General features: G+C 49.9%; 1 protein-coding gene across 5 annotated transcripts in view; it reads right to left on the bottom strand.

The window, feature by feature from the left end:
* The window catches only part of plcb1 (phospholipase C beta 1), a 1,179,298-nt gene that overhangs the window by 18,546 nt on the left and 1,140,818 nt on the right, over nt 1–19,934 (bottom strand). For 2 of the 5 annotated variants that reach the window (XM_072506120.1, XM_072506128.1), the window contains exon 33: nt 19,640–19,724. The exons of the other annotated variants lie outside the window; for them this stretch is intronic. In XM_072506120.1, the coding sequence (XP_072362221.1) occupies nt 19,671–19,724 (54 nt within the window). In that variant the 3' untranslated portion in view covers nt 19,640–19,670. The remainder of the gene's footprint in view (nt 1–19,639; nt 19,725–19,934) is intronic. 5 annotated transcript variants of the gene reach the window in all.

The raw sequence follows: 19,934 nt of genomic DNA, 5'->3' as shown, positions 1-19,934 counted from the left end.
TGTATTAATTGGTTACAGATATTGAGCTACCAATCTTATTTTTTATCATCATCATAGAATCCCTACAGCGCAGAAGGAGGCCATTTGGCCGTCGAGTCTGCATCGAGCACCCCACCGAGGCCCAATCCCCGCCCTATCCCCATAACCTGACCTAACCTTTGGACACCAAGGGACAATTTAGCATGGCCAATCCACCTAACCCGCACATCTTTGTGACTGTGGGAGGAAACCAGAACACCCGGGAGAAACCCACACAGGCACGGAGAGACTTAACAAAATCCAGTCTCCCAAGGTTGCAATTGACAAATGTAGTCGAGTAAATAATCTATATTTAATTTCTACTTACCCACAATTTCTGGAAAGAATTATAAATGAAAAGTGACAGGGTGGCAAATTGTACAAGTCCGAATTACCTGCTGCCTGCCACTTAGCATTGTTTCCAAAGAGGTATTTAGGGGCAAACTCAAAACAAGTTGATTTGTTAGCTAATCAAAATATCAACAGGCAGTTAATAATTAGCCAACACGTTGAGTTAAACCAGTTGTTTGGCATACTTTTAAACAACAGCAGTAATGTAGAACAGAACCTGCTAAAACCAATGAAATAAATAAAGAATTGAAATGATGGACATCAATTACCTCTTTAAAGTTGCAATCAATGACAAAAATTGGCATTCAGACAAAGAAGGTGACTTTAGGACAGGTGAATGAAAAAGTGGGTCAAAAAGTTAGGTCTTACAGAGCATTTTTCATCAGAAAGAGAATCAAGGGTTATGGGTATAAGATGGGTAGTGGAGTTGAGGATTATATCAGATCAGTCATGATCTCATTAAATGGCAGAGCAGACTCGATGGGCTGAGTAACCTACTTCTGCTCCTACATCTGGGGTGGGATTCTCCGATATCGGCGCGATGTCCGCCGACCGGCGCCCAAAACAGCGCAAATCAGTCCGGCATCGCGCCGCCCCAAAGGTGCGGAATCATCCGCATCTTGAGCGGCCGAGCCCTAACCTTGAGGGGCTAGGCCCACGCCGGACTAATTTCCGCCCCGCCAGCTGGCGGAAAGGCCTTAGGTGCACCGGCAGCTGGCGCGGAAATGACATTGCCGGGCGGTGCCTGCGCGGGAGTGTCAGCGGCCGCTCACGGCAGCCCTGCGCATGCGCAGTGGAGAGAGTCTCTTCCGCCTCCGCCATGGTGGAGACCGTGGTGAAGGCGGAAGGAAAAGAGTGCCCCCACGGCACAGGCCCGCACGCGGATCGGTGGGCCCCGATCGCGGGACAGGCCACCGTGGTGGCCCCCCCCCCCCCCGGGGCCAGATCGCCCCGCGCCCCCCCATGACCCCGGAGCCCGCTTGCGCCACCGTGTCCCGCCGTCCCAAAGGTGGTTCAATCCACGCCGGCTGGCGTGGGTTGGCAGCAGCGGGACTTCGGCCCATCCGGGCCGGAGAATCCTGGGCGGAGCCCCGCCAACCGGCACGCTGCGATTCCCGCCCCCGCCGAATATCTGGTGCCGGAGAATTGGCAACCGGCGGGGGCGGGATTCACGCCAGCCCCCGGCGATTCTCCGACCCGGTGGGGGATCGGAGAACCGCGACCTACGTCTTATTTTCAAAGGAGCAGAGGGAGAGGGAGAAAGAGAGAGGGAAAGGTTTGGATAGGAGCTTAGATTGAAGTAGATAGCAACATAGGAACAGAACAGGATATGTTCTATGTTATTGTATAGGCACACGGAGCACACCAGAATGTCAAGGAGTGGGAGCTTGATCTTGGTTTCGGACAAAGCTCGGCACAACATCGAGGGCCGAAGTGCCTGTTCTGTGCTGTACTGTTCTATGTTCTATGTAATACCATTTGGCACGTTGAGCCTGCTCTGCCATTCAATTAGATAATGGCTTTTTTTAAATCTAAAGTACCCAATTCTTTTTTTTCAATTAAGGGGCAATTTAGCATGTCCAATCCACCCACCCTGCGCATCCTTGGTTGTGGGGGTGAGACCAACGCAGACACGGGGAGAATGTGCAAACACCACATGGACAGTGACCTGGGCCGGGATCGAACCCTGGTCCTCAGTGCCGTGAGGCAGCAGTGCTAACCACTACACCACCGTGCCACCCTCTAGATCATGGCCGATTATCTACCTCAATGCCATTTCCCCGCATTATCTCATATCCCTTGATGGCAATTAGTTTTCAGAAATCTGTCAATTTCTGTCTTGAACATGCTTAATGAATGAGCTTTCACAGCTCTCTAAGGTAGAGAATTCATCACCTTCCGAGTGAAACATTTCTCATCTCAGTCCTAAATGACCTACCATGTATGAGGTGAGTTGAGAGTGACTGCCCTTGATATCCAGGCTACATTTGACAGAGTATGGCATCAAGGAGCCCTAGCAAAACTGGAGTCAATGGGAGTCAGGGGGAACATGCTCCACTGGTTGGACTCATACCTAGCACAAAGGAAGATGGTTGTGGTTGGTGGAGGTCAGTCATCGCTGCTCCAGGACATCATGGCAGGAGTTCCACAGGGGAGTGTGCTTCACCAATGACAGGGGATTATAAGAGACAAGATTTATAATCATCTAGATAGGAATAATATGATCAGGGATAGTCAGCATGGCTTTGTGAAGGGTAGGTCATGCCTCACAAACCTTATTGAGTTCTTTGAGAAGGTGACTGAACAGGTAGATGAGGGTAGAGCAGTTGATGTGGTGTATATGGATTTCAGCAAAGTGTTTGATAAGGTTCCCCACGGTAGGCTATTGCAGAAAATACGGAGGCTGGGGATTGAGGGTGATTTAGAGATGTGGATCAGAAATTGGCTAGCTGAAAGAAGACAGAGGGTGGTGGTTGATGGGAAATGTTCAGAATGGAGTACAGTCACAAGTGGAGTACCACAAGGATCTGTTCAAGGGCCGTTGCTGTTTGTCATTTTTATCAATGACCTAGAGGAAGGCGCAGAAGGGTGGGTGAGTAAATTTGCAGACGATACTAAAGTCGGTGGTGTTGTCGATAGTGTGGAAGGATGTAGCAGGTTACAGAGGGATATAGATAAGCTGCAGAGCTGGGCTGAGAGGTGGCAAATGGAGTTTAATGTAGAGAAGTGTGAGGTGATTCACTTTGGAAGGAATAACAGGAATGCGGAATATTTGGCTAATGGTAAAGTTCTTGAAAGTGTGGATGAGCAGAGGGATCTAGGTGTCCATGTACATAGATCCCTGAAAGTTTCCACCCAGGTTGATAGGGTTGTGAAGAAGGCCTATGGAGTGTTGGCCTTTATTGGTAGAGGGATTGAGTTCCGGAGTTGGGAGGTCATGTTGCAGCTGTACAGAACTCTGGTACGGCCGCATTTGGAGTATTGCGTACAGTTCTGGTCACCGCATTATAGGAAGGACGTGGCGGCTTTGGAGCGGGTGCAGAGGAGATTTACCAGGATGTTGCCTGGTATGGAGGAAAAATCTGATGAGGAAAGGCTGATGGACTTGAGGTTGTTTTCGTTGGAGAGAAGAAGGTTAAGAGGAGACTTAATAGAGACATACAAAATGATCAGGGGGTTGGATAGGGTGGACAGTGAGAGCCTTCTCCCGCGGATGGAAATGGCTGGCACGAGGGGACATAACTTTAAACTGAGGGGTAATAGATATAGGACAGAGGTCAGAGGTAGGTTCTTTACGCAAAGAGTAGTGAGGCCGTGGAATGCCCTACCTGCTACAGTAGTGGACTCGCCAACATTGAGGGCATTTAAAAGTTTATTGGATAAACATATGGATGATAATGGCATAGTGTAGGTTAGATGGCTTTTGTTTCGGTGCAACATCGTGGGCCGAAGGGCCTGTACTGCGCTGTATTGTTCTATGTTCTATTTATGGCTCCTCATATATTGAAACAGTCCATGTCCAAATGCAGCAAGACCTGGACAACATCCAGGCTTGAAGTGACAGAAGCAAGTGGCAAGTAACATATGCGCCACAAATGCCAGATAATGACCATCTCCAACAAGAGAAAATCTAACCATTACCCCATGACATTCAATGGTATTACCGTCACTGAATCGCTCACTATCACAATCCTGGAGCTTACCATTGACCAGAATCTAAACTGGACTCGCCATATGAATACTGTAGCTACAAGAGCAGGTCAGAGGCTAGGAATCCTGCAGTGAGTAAGTCACCTCTTGACTCCCCAAAACTTGTCCACTATCTAAAAGGCACGAGTCATGAGTGTGAAGGAATATTCTCCACTTGCCTGGAGGAGTGCATCTCCAACAACACTCAAGAAGCTTGACACCATTCAGGACAAAGCAGTCTGTTTAATTGGCACCCCATCTATAAACATTCACCCTGTTTACCACCAACACACTGGAGCAGCAGTGTGTACCATCAACAACATGTGTTGCAGGAACTCACCAAGGCTATTTAGGCAGCATCTTCCAAACCCACAACCTGAAGTTCCTCTCCAAGCCACTCACCATCCTGACTTGGAAAAATATCACTGCTCCTTCACTGGCCCTGGGTCCAAATCCTGGAACTTCCTCCCTAACAGCACTGTGGGTGTACCTACACCACATGGACTGGAGCAGTTGAAGACTCAAGGGCAATTAGGAATGGGCAATAAATACTGGCCAACTACCGAAGCCCACATACCTTAAATGAACAAAGAAAACTATCCTGGGACTGTGACCCCTTGTTGTAGATGTTTCCAGCCAGGCAAACAACATCCCTGCATCCAGTCTGTCCAGCCCTGGCAGAATTTATACATTTCAATTAGGACCCCCCTATTTCTTCTAAACTCCAATGAACACAGGCCCAGTCTCTCCTCATATGACAATCCTGCCATGCCAGGATTCAGTGTGGTGAACCTTTGCAGCACTTCCTCAGGGTAAGTCTGTCCTTTGTAGATAACGAGACCAAAACTGCACACACTGCTCCAGGTATTGTCTGATCAAGGCCTTGAACAGCTGCAGTAAGACATCCTTGCTCCTGCGTTCACGTACTCCTAACTGCTTGCTTCACCTGCATGCTTGTTTTGTGACTGGTGTACAAGGGGACCTAGATCCCTTTACACATCAACATTCCCCAATCTACCATTATTTATATAATAGTCTGCCATTCTGTTTTTCCTACCGATGTGGATCGCTTCACACTTATCCATGTTATACTGTATTTGCCCACTCACTTAACTTGTCTAAATCGCCTTGAAGCCTCTTTAGTTCCTCACAATTCCATCTAGTTCTGTGTCATCAGTAAACTTGGAAATATTGCATTTGGTTCCTTCATCCAAATCATTGATGTACATTGTGAATGGCTGGGGCCCAAGCACTAACCTTGCAGTACTCCAATAGACACTTCCTGCCACTCCGAAAATGTTTCATTTATTTTGACTCTGTTTCCTGACAACTAATTCTCAATCCATGCCAGTATATTATCCCTAATCCCATGTGCTTTAATTTTGCACACTAACCTTTTATCATAGAATCCCTACAGTGCAGAAAGAGGCCATTCGGCCCATCGAATCTGCTCTGACCCTCTGAAAGAGTACTCTATCCAGATCCACTCCCCCACCCACCCCGTCCTATCCCTGTAACCCAACCTGTACATCGCAGGACATTAAGGGGCAATATAGAATGGCCAATCCACTTAACCTGCACAACTTATGTGGGACTTCATCAAAAGTTTTCTGAAAATCGAAATACGCCACATCCACTGGATTACCCTTATCTAATTTACTAGTTACGCACTCATAAACACTTCAGTAGGTTTGCCAAACATATTTCCTATTTCATAAATCCATGTTCCTAGCTAGTTTGTATTCATATTCTCTTTTCCCTTTCTTTATCAGTTTCTTGGTGCTCCTTTACCTCAATCTAAATTACTCCTAATCCTGAGGCTTATCAAATTTTCTGGCATTCTTTTGAAGCCACCTTATTTGAAGCCACCGTTAAATATTCTAGTGCATTTTCCCAATGCACTATAGCCAGCTTACCCCTCATACCTTCATAATTTCCTTTCACCGGCGCTGCGTGGAACACAGTCGATTCCCATGAAAAATGGTGCGGGATTAGCCGGGTCCGTGATTGACACTCAGGAGGCTGACAAGCTGCAGCTGCACACTCCCCACACACACACACTTATCGAAGCTGTCATGGGAGTGGCCCTTTAAGAAAGGTCTTTTCACATGGCTTCAGTGATGTGATTGTGTGGGCGGAGCCGGGCTGTGGCTCTGTGAGCTGTTTTAGTTTCATTTTCACATTTGACTGCTGTGGACTCAGGGAGAAAGAAGTGTTTTGTTCCTGTCACTCTATTTTCATTTTAAATATCTGTACCAGTAAAAAACCCATTGATTATAGCTACCTGCTTTTGTAACTTAAAAGATATAGGGCGCGATTCTCTGAAATGGAGTCGAAGTGCCGATGCCGGAGTGAAAACCGGAGTGTTTCACTCAGGCGTCGGAGCCCGCTCCCAGCCCCCTATTCTCCCGCGCCGGGGACCTAGGAGCGGCATTGCGTAATTTCCACGCGCTGGGCCTTGGCGGTGCGTAAAAAGTGGCGCCGCATAAATGACATCACCCGCGTATGCGCGGTTGCCGTCCTCCCCGAGGCTGCCCCGCAAGAAGATGGCGGATATATCTTGCGGGGCGGCGGAGGAAAGGAGGTCCTCCTTTAGAGAGGTTGGCCAGACCCCATCGGAGGCCACCCATGGTGCAGGAACCCCCCCCCCCCCCCCCCACTGGCCGCCCCGCCAGCATTCCTGTGCAGTTCCCGCAGGCAGCGACCAGGTGTGGACGTCGCCGGTGGGAACCTGTCTTGTTGGGGAGGCCGCTCGGCCCATCCGGGCTGGAGAATCGCCGTCGCCTTTTGAAAACGGTGAGCGGCGATTCTACGAGTGGCCAGGCATGGGGCGGGATTCTCCGCAATCGGCGCGATGTCCGCCGACAGGCGCCAAAAACGGCGCGAATCAGTCCGGCATCGCGCCGCATCAAAGGTGCAGAATTCTCCACATCTTGGGGGGCCGAGCCCTCACCTTGAGGGGCTAGGCCCGCGCTGGACTGATTTCCGCCCCGCCAGCTGGCGGGAAAGGCCTTTGGTGCCCCGCCAGCTGACGCGGAAATGACGTTGCCGTGCGGCGCATGCGCGGGAGCGTCCGCTCACGGCATCACCGTGCATGCGCAGTGGAGGGGGTCTCTTCCGCCTCCGCCATAGTGAAGACCATGGCGAAGGCGGAAGGAAAAGAGTGCCCCCATGGCACAGGCCTGCCTGCAGATCGGTGGGCCCTGATCGCGGGCCAGGCCACCGTAAGGGCACCCCCCGGGGCCAGATCGCCCTGCGCCCCCCCCCAGGACCCTGGAGCCTGCCCGCGCCGCCTTGTCCCGCCGGTAAGAGAGGTGGTTTGATTCTCGTCGGTGGGACAGGAAATTCCAGCAGCTGGACTTCGGCCCATCGCGGGCCGGAGAATCGCCGGGTGGGGCCCGCCCAACCGGCGCGGCGCGATTCCCGCCCCCGCTGAATATCCACTGCCGGAGAATTCAGCAACCGGCGGGGGCAGGATTCTCGCCAGCCCCCGGCGATTCTCCGACTTGGCCGGTGGGGCGGGGGGGGGGGGGGGGGGGGGGGGTTGGAGAATCCCGCCCATGATTCTTGACGCGCTGGTTTGGGGGGTGGTGGGAGAATCGCGTGCGGGTGTCAGGGCAGCGTGGCGGGACTCGCGTGGCGCCCCGGCGATTCTCCCACCCGGCGTGGGGGGGGGGGGGGGGGGGAGAATTCCGCCCATAGTTTGCTTTCCGGAAGGGTTTATACCTAATGGTGAGACAGGGTCAGAATCTCAGGGAAAGCCAGTCTTATTCAAGTGAGAATACAGAGTGCTGGGTCACACCCTTGAGAAGGGGTTTTTGGTTTATGGGATTTTGTTTTTGAATTGGAACAGGAAAGAGGGAATTCATTAAGTGTTATACATAGATTATTGTAGCTCTGGGGTATCTTTATGTTTGTAACTGATGAAAATTCTTGCTATTTGGTCATATATAAATGTTAACTGGGGCTTTACAATAAAGCTTATTTTGATTAAAGTGTCGAGGAAGTCTGTTGAATCACAACTCAGGTGAAGGCTCTTGTGCTCATCCTAGCCAAATTTAACAAAAGGTTATAGGTCAGGTGGACTCCACAATATACTTTGGAGTTTCTAAACCCTGGCCCATTACAAAATTGGGGGCTTGTGGGATAAAAGTCTATCTTTCGTGATTAGGTTGGCTTAGTGAACTTATGAACAGTGAGGGGTGAGCATATTTGTGTTTGCTTTTTAGTTATTGTATTCAAGTTTAAATAGGGAGTGTGTTGTGGACAATGGCTCTTTCAGAGACTCTAAAGTTTTTTGGGGTGGAGAAGGTCACGCGCTTATTTTGATTAAAGTGTCTAGGAAGTCAGTTGAAGCCCACCTCAAGTGAAAGCTCTTGGTGCTCATCCTAGCCAAATCCAACAAAAAGTTATAGGTCAGGTGAACTCCATAATATACTTTGGACTTTCTAAACCCTGTCGCATAACAAAGCCAAAATTGTGCTGGAGCGTGCCCATACAGCTGATGGGTCGGCTGGGGCCAGAGGGCACCCAAGCGAGGACACTTATCCAACCCCTGGCACGAGGTGTAAAGTGGGCTGTTAGCGGTGTGCGCAGCTGCATGGCTGCCTTGCCTGTCGCGACAATGGTTCTCCGTGACCGTCAACCCCGACCCCACAGCCCATCTTCTGGCCAAGCCCCACTACTCGCCCAGGCACTGGCAGAAGCCCCCCAGCCAGCGGCACAACTGTCGGCAAACTATGGCGACATTGGACACAGTCCATGCACTCTCTTTCTCAGCAGCCACGACGCCGCGGTTCACAATTTTTGAAAGCACAAGTGAACCACAGCGTCGGGAACTCGGTCCATCGGAGGCGGAGAATCGTGGGTGCGCCCACTAATGATATGCAAACGGTGTTAAAGTACCTGCCGAGTGAAACACAATGATGCTGTTTTTGAGGTGCCGGACAATCACGATTTGGCGTCACACCGACCCCTGCCGCGATTTTAGCGTCGGAAGCTATTCTCCGCCCGATCGCACTCTCTGATTTTGGCGTCGGCTAACGGAGAATCCCACCCTCTGTTCTTCCACCCGATCTGAATTGCACTAGTTTTATGATCCCCTTGCAGACTAAAGGCATTCAAATCACTCAAGCGGGTGATTGCACTGCACTTATCTCTCTTTGATGTGGCCATAATCTACAAACATTGGGGTTTCACCACTTAGGCTACTGAAGCGTGAAAAGATATGAGTGGATCAAAGCTGGAGATGTTTTTTTATGAGCTGTCAAACACAACCATGATCTAAAAGTCATGAATGGATTGCAGACAGTGGCTCTGTGGGAGCCAGACGCAGGCACAGCTGCTCTCCTTCAAGGAATGGACATGTGGCGCTACAAGGTAAGTATTACAGCTATCATGCTTGCCACAGCCCCTGTCAGGATTGCTCTTTAGCTTTCAGACAGGGCCTCTTTTCTGGGAGAGGGGGCTTTGTGAGTGGGGAATGTCTATGATGGACGGAGTCTGTGAAGGGGGTTCCTTTAGGTAGGGGGTCCCTGTTGGGGGGTCCCTTGGTGGATTCCCCTATTACAGAGGTCCCTGGGGGAGTCTCTCAATCACAGGAATCCTGGGAGGGGGGGATGGGTCACACCCATAGTTGGGGATGGGAGGGGGTGCACCCAGGCAAACCGGTGGTTGGGGGCTGCTGTGCGGTGCGGGGTGTGTGGGATGTGATTTGCAGTGCTGGGGTTGCCCCCTCGGCCCACCGCGAGGTCCACCATGTCAGGTTCACAATTTCTGAGACCACCAATGAACCTCACCCACGTGATTCCCGGCCGAGAATCATGGGAAGACCGAGCATAGGGCGCTGGACCCGCCAAATAGATGCTAATGGATCATTAAGACCTTTTTGCATTTATTTCCATGCTCCTGCCGGCATGCGCTGTGGAACTCGTTCAAGCAATCAGTGAGGGGTCGGAGCATGGCTTTCGGGTCAGCGCCTGGCGCCAATCCTGATTTTGCCCGACGCCCGATTCTCCGTCCCATTGAGGAACGCATTATGGGTTTCTGGGGAAGGAGAATTCCGCCCTGTGTGTTTGAACATAATTTACCCTTGTTAGCTGCCAATAAACACTTTGGGCGGGATTCTCCATTGCCTGACGCTGATATCGTAATCGGCAATCGGGTGGAGAATCCCTTCCGACACCCAAATCGGGGGTGGCGCCGGTTTGACGCCAGTTTTCGAGTCTCCGCCCCCTCAAAACCAGCGTCATCGCGTCACTCGCCGCACGACGTTGGAACGGCGTTGGCGTGTCATCAGAAGTCTCTCCCCGATGCTCTGTCCCAATGTGTTGAGTTCCCGATCGTGCGGTTGACGTGTGGTTTGAGCGGTCGGGAACCCCGCGTGGCGGCCGCGGACTGTGTCCAGCCGCATAACAGTAGGCCGAGAGCCGTGCTGATGTATGGTGAGGCTTCAGCGATGCCTGGGGGGGACTGGTGGGGGTTGGCCAGGGGTTGTCCTGTGGGGTCGTATTTGGCATGTTGGGTCTGTGCATGGCCCTGCCATGTTGTATGGCGCGACCGCTGCAGGTTGGCTCCGTGCACATGCGCGGACATGGACCTGTCTATTCTCCGGCCGTTATTGGCGCGGGAACCAGTTGTTGCTGCTAGCCCCTCGCCGGTCCCGGAATCGGTGAGGGTTCGCCTCCGATTTTGGTGTCGTAAAGTGGCACAGTTCCCATGCTAGCGTTGGCACTTAGCCGCAGAATCAGGGAATCCAGCCCTTTGTTCTTCATTACTACCGTCTGCTTGCTATTGCCTCAAGCCATTACATTGGAGGCAAGTATAAACCGGATCGATTGCAAGCCCGCAGTTGTCGACTTTGATAGGGGAAAGAATGCCTCCAAGACAAACTCAGATTCGGAGAAGCATCACATACCAGAGAATAGTGAGTGAAAAATGCCCGTGATCGGAATTTAGATTCATTCGATCAGGGGGCTGATGTCTGGAGTCAGTATATCGAGCGACTCTGTTACTTCTTCACGGCAAATGAAATAATGGGGAGGATAAACAGGAGGTTATCGTATTCACAGTTTGTGGGTCAACAGCCTACAACCTTATACGAAATTTGACAACTCCGGGGCCCCTGACACTAAGTTATTTGACCGGCTGGTGAAGGTGATCAGGGAGCATTTCAACCCCAGACCCCTGGTCATACAAAAGCGATACAACTTCAACTCGGCATCAGGGACCCAGGACTCCGCCTTCGTTGTCAGACTCAGGCAACTTGCTGAGCATTGTCAGTTTGGTGCAGAATTTCATAATTGTTTACCATCCGGTATTAACAATATACGTGTGCAAAAGAAGCTTCTGGCTGAAACGAAGATCACCCGAGATGGGGTGATTGAGACCGTCCAGGCGACCGGGTGTGCTCAGAGGGGAATGTCAGAGCTTCAAAGTGTGCAAGAGGGCGAGGTGAACCTGCTGTGGGGCGGTATGGCTGCAAAGTGCACAGCCAAGTCGACAGGCCCAGAGGAAGTTCAGTCTTGAACAGGATTGTAGTCAGTGGCCAGGAAAGAAATTGGACTGTCAGCCCAGACATCAAGATGACTGTTATCAGTGCGGAGGAGAGCACCCCCAGGAATCATGCTGCTGCAGAGTTTATTTGATTTTGGGGCAATAGGAAGGGCCATGTCCGGGCACATTGCCGCCCCGATTAATAAAAACTGCAAACCACTGTACCAGGGAACAAAGTGAAAATAATTCAGATGAGGAATCTGAAACATTCACATTAAATGTGGTGAGAGTGAGCAAAGCAGTTCCACTTGAGATAGTCCTCACAGTGCGAAGCACGGACTAGGGATGGAAATGTTTTATGAACCATGTTTATGTTGCTGTTATTGTTATTATTATAAAAACTACAAATACCCTAATAAAATGTTTTTAAAAAAGAGAGATAGTCCTCACAGTAAATGGAAGACCACTGAAAATGGAGGTCGTTACCGGGGCGACGGCTACAGTTGTGGGTGAACAAACATTTAAATATCTTCAAGGAGGTGTTCAGCCTTTGGTCTTGAGTGAGACAACAGCTAAGTTAGCGACATATACAGGGGAGACCCTAAGGGCTGGATTCTCCGCAGACCACTGCCAAAATCGCGGCTGGTGCAGGGGCGGAGAATCGACTTTCACGCTGTAATCGGGCCCGGCGCCAGTCTGGCGATTCTCCGGGCCCAAAAAATCGGCGTGACCGCAGAGTACGCCTTGCGGCCGGGGACCCATTGCCAGAGGCCTGCCCAGCAATCCTCCGCTCCCGACCGGCCGCGAGTTCTCGCCGACGTGGAACTAACTACCTATTGCCGGTCGTGAAGCTGGCGTGGCGGCTGCGGACTCAGTCCCAGGCTGCCCTGGTCGGGGGTGGGGGGGGCCTTATCGGCGGCTGGGGATTAGATCTGCGCGGTTTCAGCTTCGGGTGCATTGCCGGTCGGGGGGGGTCTCCTTTCTCTGTGTGGCTCCGCGGTCCGAGTCCGCCATGGAGCAAGGTGCGGCCGCTGGAGGCTGCCGCGTGCGGACTCCGAACCTGATATGTCGAGGCCCGTATCCGCAGCTAAAGCTGTGAGATTTACTCCCGGTCCCTGCTAATCTCCTGCAGGGAATTGAATTAGTTCAACTTTTTAATAGGAATTTCGGCGTGGGGACATAGGGCGGGATTCTCCGACCCCCCCACCGGATCGGAGAATCGCCGGGGTGCGGCGTGAATCCTGCCCCCGCCGGCTGCCGAGTTCTCTGGCACCGGGTTTTTGGCGGGGGCGGGAATCACGGCCTGCCGGTCGGCGGCAGCTGGCAGCGGCCCCCCCCGGCGATTCTCCGGCCCGCGATGGGCCGAGTGGCCACCCGTTTTCGCCGGGTCCCGCCGGCATAAATCACAACAGGTCCTTACCGGTGGGATCTCGCTCCACGGGCGGCCTGCAGAGTCCTCGGGGGAGGGGGGGGGGGGGGCGTGGGTGGATCTGGCCCCGGGGGATGCCCTCACGGTGGCCTGGCCCGCGATCGGGGCCCATCAATCCACGGGCGGGCCTGTGCCGTAGGGGCACTCTTTCCCTCCGCTGTCAACCTCCGCGATGGCCGGTGCGGAGAAGAACCCCCCTGAGCATGCGCTGGGATGACGCCAGCACACGCTGGCGCTCCCGCGCATGCGCCAATTTGCGCCGGCCGGTGGAGACCCTTCGGTGCTGGTTGGAATAACGCCAAGCCCTTCCACCCCGGCTGGCGTGGCGCCAAACACTCCGGCACCGGCCTAGCCCCTGAAGGTGTGGAGGATTCCGCACCTTCAGGGCGGCCCATCGCCAGAGTGGTTCACGCCACTCCTCGGCCCCGGAGTGGCCCGCCCCGCCAGTTTGCTGGGAACTCCGCCCATAGTCTCATTTTGGGAGAATTTGAGGAACAACCGTGACTCCAAAGTCATATCAGCAACAAGCTGCCCTGTGACCTGTGATCATTGTCGAGGGACATTGACCAAACCTTATGAAACGGGATTGTCTGTGCCAGATCAAGTTGAACAGGTTGGAAATATTTAAAATCTTAGGCAGGGCTGGATTCTCCATTATTGGGACTACGTCCCCACGCCGGCATCAAAACGGTATAGTTGTACGCCAGAAATACTTGGATCAAAGGGACACAACTTTCCCAGCTCTGCAGGAGGCTAGCAAGGACCCGGAGTAGACCTCGTGGCTTTGGCTGCAGATACGGCCCTCCGCACTTCCAGGTCGGAAGCCGCGAATGCGCACGGCGGTGGCCTCCAGTGGCTGCACTGTGCTCCATGGCAGACCTGGACCGTGGAGCAAGACCCAAAAAAGAGACTCCCCGATCGGCTGTGCGCCCAACCCTCAACCCCCGCACAAGCATTCCCAGGCCGCCTATAAGGCCCCCCCTGGCCTCCGATCGGCCCGATCCCGACCAGGGCGGCTGCGGTCTGAGCCTGCAGCCGCCACACGAGTATCCCGACCGGCTGGAGCACATTAGTTCCACACCGACGGGACTTTGGCCGGTAGGGGGCGGAGAATGGCTGAGCGGGCCTCTGGCAATGGCCACAGGTAGGTCCCAGGCGCCGCGGCGTACTCCCTGAGTATGCCGCTTTTCGCAGCCCACAGAATCGGGGAACCGGCACTGGTCCCGATTTCTTGCAGGAACATGGATTCTCCGCCCCTGAGCTGGCTGCGATTTTTGTGCGAGGGTGTGGAGAGTCCATCCCAGTGTCTTTCAAGAAGTCTTATACATATACAAAGACATGTTCTAGATGAGTTGGGTCGAATAAAGGCAGTAAAGGCCAAGATTTATGTCAACCCAGACTCAACAGCAAAGTTTTTCAGAGCGAGATCAGACCCTTACACCTTACACCAAAAAGTGGAAGCTGAACTTAAATGCCTGGAAGAACTGGAAATTATCAGACCCATGCAGTTTTCAGAGTGGGCAACCCCCTCATTGTCCTGCATTAAAGCCGGACCACCCTTTAGGATATGTGGGAACTACAAGCTTACAATAAACCAGGCAGCTCAAGTTGACAAATACTAAATTTCACAAATTCATTGAATCACTTCAGTGTGGACGGACGGGCATTTAGCCTATCGAGTCTGCACCAATTCTCTGAAAGCGCACCCTATCTAGGCCCACGCCGCCACCCTATCCCCACAACCCAATAACCCCACCTAACCATTTTGGACATTAAGGGCAATTTAGAATGGCCAATCCACCTAACCTGCACATCTTTGGACTGTGGGAGGAAACCGGAGCACCCGGAGGAAATCCATGTAGACAAGGGGAGAAAGTGCAAACTCCGCACGGACAGTAACCCAAGGCTGGAATTGAACCCGGGTCCCTGGCGCTGTGAGGCAGCAGTGCTAACCACTGTGCCCCGTGTTGTCCGCAATTGAATTGAAGACCTTTATGCAAAGTTGCTGCGGGGCTTCACATACACCAAACTTCTACCCGGTCATGCGTACTTTCAGCTGGAGCTGGATGAAGATTCTCAAAAGTTTGCAACAATTAACACACACAAAGGCCTGTTTCAATACTCCAGATTGTCTTTTGGCATCTGCTCGGCTTGTGCGATATTCCATCACACAATGGAAAATTACCTTCAAGGCATCCCAAAAGGCTGTCATCGAACTGGATGAAGTCCTAATAACAGGAACATCACATCAGGAACACCTTGCAAGATTACAAGAGGTGTTGGGAAGATTCAGAGATGCGCGAATCCCATTCAAATGTGAAAAGTGCACTTTCCAAGCTGGTGAGGTCACTTGAATCCACACAGGATTGAAAGTGGATTCAAATGCACCCACATGGAGTTAAGGTGAGAGCCATTATAGAAGTCCCAGCACATAAGAATGTGGCAGAAATAAAGTCCTTCTGCAGAATGGTAAACTATTATGGTCATTTTATTCCAAATCTCGCAATGACATTCGAGCCATTGCATATGCTGTTGAGGAAACATCACTGTTGGCATTGGAAGGAGCCACAGGAACAAGCCTTCGAATATGTAAAGCAGATCTTGCAATCTGCAAGCTTATTGGTTCATTTTGACCTGAGAGAACCCATCCTCTGACCTGCGATGCATCGCCGTATGGGATAGGGGCAGTTCTGTCCCATACAATGGAGGACGGTTCGGCGAGGCCGGTTGCCTTTGTCATCCTGACAATGGTGATAATTTGACAGCCCCTTCCCCAACCCATGGCCTCTGCCATCTCATAGGACAAGGCTGGCGGATTCATGGAAACACCACCGTCTTCAGGTTCCCCAGCCAGCTGCGCATCAGCTGGGCTTGAAACTGTGTCACTGCCGTTCGCTCATCGTTGTTGGGTCAAAATCCTGGAACTCGCTCCCAAACAACATACCTACACCACATGGACATTGAAAAAAGCAGCTCACCACCAGCTTCTCAAGAGCAATTAGAGGTGAACAATAAATGCTGGCCTTGCCTGTGGCGTCCACCTTTCACGAATGAATAAAAAACTAGCTAAGGACAAGCAATGAATTCTCATTTAGATTTCCATTTGCAGTCCAGAAAACAGATGAATGAAGTACAATAAAGGTACTGATGTCGCTGAACTATAAACAAACAATCCGCCTCTTTTAAAAGTTTTTCTTTGGCTGCCGATGTTTTCTGTTTTGAATTAGGAGGTCGGAAAGAAGTTCCTGAGAACTATTAGCCCACTAATATGGCATCTAGGATGAAAAAAATACTGGATTGTTATTAAAGAAGCTGTTCAGAGCATTTGATATGAGCAAAGGGAATATTTCTGCAGTAACACAGATTAATAAGTATGAAGGGAATATTTGCACAGTGAAACAGATTCATAAAGGCAGATCATGCTGAACAAATTCACCAAAATTCTTTGTGGATATGAAAATGAAACCTCATTATGCAGCTTGATTTTTAAGGATTCTTCTGATATGGCCTCTCATAGAAAGACAGGCCTGTCTAGAGTGCATCAAAATTGAGGTTGCAAATGGAATACTAAGAAACAACAGATACTATAAATTATTAAAGGTTTATCTGAAGAGTTGGGGCGGGAGGATTCCCTCCGTGATTACTCCTGAGACTCCTGCTTCTTGTATTCCTATCAGTGGTGGTTGTCGGTCAGGGACCCATTCAGAACTGGGGCAGCATATTGGCAATCCCCAGTGCCCCACCCGTGCCTAAAGAGACAATCCCTACCCTGGTGCTTTAAAAGGCCCATTCTGGTTTTTAATTGAACAAAACCTGTGGGATCTTCCGGCTGTATCCGCTGATGGGATCATCCGGTCCAATGTGGAACGGGGTGTGTTAACAACAGGGAACAATACTGACAGCACAGGGGCCGGAAGATCCCGCCCCTGGCAGATGGCGAGCTGCTTCCACCGCCGCAAAATACACCACGGGAGGTGTGCGGGGGGGGGGGGGGGGGGGGGGGCGGGGATTGCACCGAACATATTTTTCCTCTCTATTGAGTACGTCCTCTCTCTCAATTCAACTGAAATAAGAAAAATCCTCTCAGAAAAGCACCTATCACAGTTCAGCAATATTAAAACTTAGGTGAGATGGTAGCACAGTGGCAAAGTCACGGGACTTATAGTCCAGAGGCCCAGGCCCAGGCTCATGCTCTGCAGACATAAGTTCAAATCCCACCATAGCAGCTGGTGGAATTTCAACTCAATTGATATAACCTGGAATACAATGCTAGTCTCAGTAACATGGTGACCATGACAGCTATCAGCTATCACTAAAAAAACTCCCATCTGGCTCACCAATGCCCTTTAGGGAAGGAAATCTGCCATCCTTACCCAGTCTGGCCTACATGTGACTCCAGACCCCACTGCTATGTGGTTGACTCCTAACTGTCCTCTGCACTCAGATCAAGGGTAATTAGGGATGGGCAACAAATGGCCAACTTATCAGTGAAAGCCACATCCCAAGAAAGAATAAATTAAATTCAATTAAAAAAGGTAAAGCTTGTATTAAAATGGATCAGCTGGCCAGGACAGTGTGGTTACTGTACCCACAAGCGTACTGCTTGGGGTCTTTTGAATGGAGATTAAGCACTGGGTACATAGCTGGACTGAATAAACTGCTCTGATGACCCCAGATCACTACCCAACACCAACTATTATGGTAAGTTCAGGGTACACATCTTAGCAAACTAGGAATATACTGGACTGGAAGAAACTACTGTATCTAGCAGCTAGATGGATTAGATTCAAGCTGGTCCCCAGTATCGTATTCCACGATAGCACTAGCTTTATGTCAAATTATTAATCAAGTGCGTAATCAACTCTTTTGGGAACTTAATGATTTGTCATCTAGACACTGCGTCCAGTGGATGTTCACTTCATCCATTCACCACTCTGTGTATAGTCAGTAAATATAGAGACTATCATCTAAATAGGAGGTAATACCTTCTATGTGGCTGCATTAGATATATTGGGCCTACACTTTTGCAAAGGATCCCATCATAACCCCAGATAAAAAAATAATGACTTAGTTGTGCCAGGGGTCCATTCGGACAATGTGGAATTTCAGGGCGACTGGCTAGGATTTGCATACTTGAATAAGATCCTCCAGTTTAAATACTCTCGGGTTCTGTAGCCTCTCCCTCTTAGGCTTGAAGGCCTAATCCCGAGTCTTGATTTGGTTGCTTTTGGTGCATCCTCCCCTGAACGACTCGCATATTATTCTGGCCATAATTATACATGTGAACAGCAGCACTTTCCCAAATGAGTGCACCATTCCTTCAGCTATAAGGTTCAATTATTCTACTTGCTCTCTTGGCTGCTGTTGAACACTATGCTGTCAGCTCCAGCAATCTATCTATCTCTCACTCTAATTCTTTTCTCGTGTTCCTCCCTGTAAAATAATGCCATTTAGTAGACATTGCCACCTCTTATTATTTGCTTCACCACTTCTCTCGTCTCTCACACGAAGCCTCATTTTTCTCCTACATTTCTTTCCAACACAGTTACTTTGTATTAATAACTGGATATTTCTGAACCTACTCCAAGTTCTGTCACTCCATCAGCCACAGGCAAAAAAGTATTATTTTAAAAACCAAGAGAATTATAATTCCTAAATCTTCCAATAGGGCTTTATATCCACTGTTGAGAAACTTGAGAAAAAACCATTAAGAAGGCCTGGAGTATATCTACGCATCCTTAATAATACAATTGAGTGCACCTTTATGACAGGGCTGTAAATCATTAGGACAATGGGCATGCCATGTTATACTCCATCAAAATATACTGCATCTGCCATGTGACATTCTCAGCTAGGGCTAAGACAAAAAAAATGTTCCATCGCCGATCTTAATCAGCACTGAACTCCCAAAGCATAATATCGGCTCAACACTAAAATGTGGCTGTTCCAACTTAAAACACGACTACAACTTGACAAATCTGTTGCAACGCGGAGTCCCTAGCTAATTATTAACTAATTTGTAACTACATTAGAGCTCTACGACCTAGCTCCTGAATAAATTCTGAAACAAAGAACACAATTCTAATGCTCCCAAAATGCTCCTCAAGTTGTATGAACGGACAATCTGATTTATTGAATGTCTGAGGCCAAGCTCGGATGTCTATTGTGCAGCTGATGTTTTAAAACTAGCTTCAAGTGAAACAAGTAACCGCAGCCTGTAATTGAGCTAGTCCTGACAACAGCAGAGGGGACAAGCAAGTTGCTAAGGCAACAAGATCATTCTCATTGGTTGTTCCACTAGAGCACGCCCATTCGCAACACCGCTCTTTAGCCAACCCTGAATTATTACCATTTTCTGTTGCTAAGCAGAGTCTACTGGACTTTCTGTTTTCAAGAAACCAAATTCTATGCTTCGATCAGGCTAATGGGCTTGGGTGATTGGCAATGAAAAATCATCCTTTTCCCTGATGAACCGTGATAACAAATTTAGTCGCAAGTCAGCAATAGTAACATGATGGTTCAAACTGTTATTTTCATATGAGCTAGAGAGATCAGACACAATAATTTAGAAAACAAGTTGATGAACCAATAATTGAAAAAAAAGGAGAAATGATTCAATTGTGTGCACAATGATTCTTTGTCTTTGTCTGTACTTACAGGGAAAGTAACACACAGGGCTCTGGGGGGATTACTCAAGAGCAACATTTTTTTCAGAGTATTCTGCCTCAATGTCTTGCAAATACTGCAGCAAAATGGGGAGAATGAAAATAATATTTATAATAGAAACATTACAGAAATCGACTGAAAACACACAATATTAAATTATCTTTCTAGAAAAGCCACACAGAGAAAACATGTTAAATAGTTTTGTATAATGTAGAACTATTAAGTGGTCATTTCAAACACATCCCTAAAATGTAGTATGAACTCTAATTATTTTGACAGTATGTAT

The sequence above is a fragment of the Scyliorhinus torazame genome, chromosome 1 (assembly GCF_047496885.1).
Source record: "Scyliorhinus torazame isolate Kashiwa2021f chromosome 1, sScyTor2.1, whole genome shotgun sequence".
Taxonomy (NCBI): Eukaryota; Metazoa; Chordata; class Chondrichthyes; order Carcharhiniformes; family Scyliorhinidae; genus Scyliorhinus; species Scyliorhinus torazame.
The sequence above is the reverse complement of the archived record's forward strand: the minus strand, read 5'-3'. Positions and strand labels throughout refer to the sequence as shown.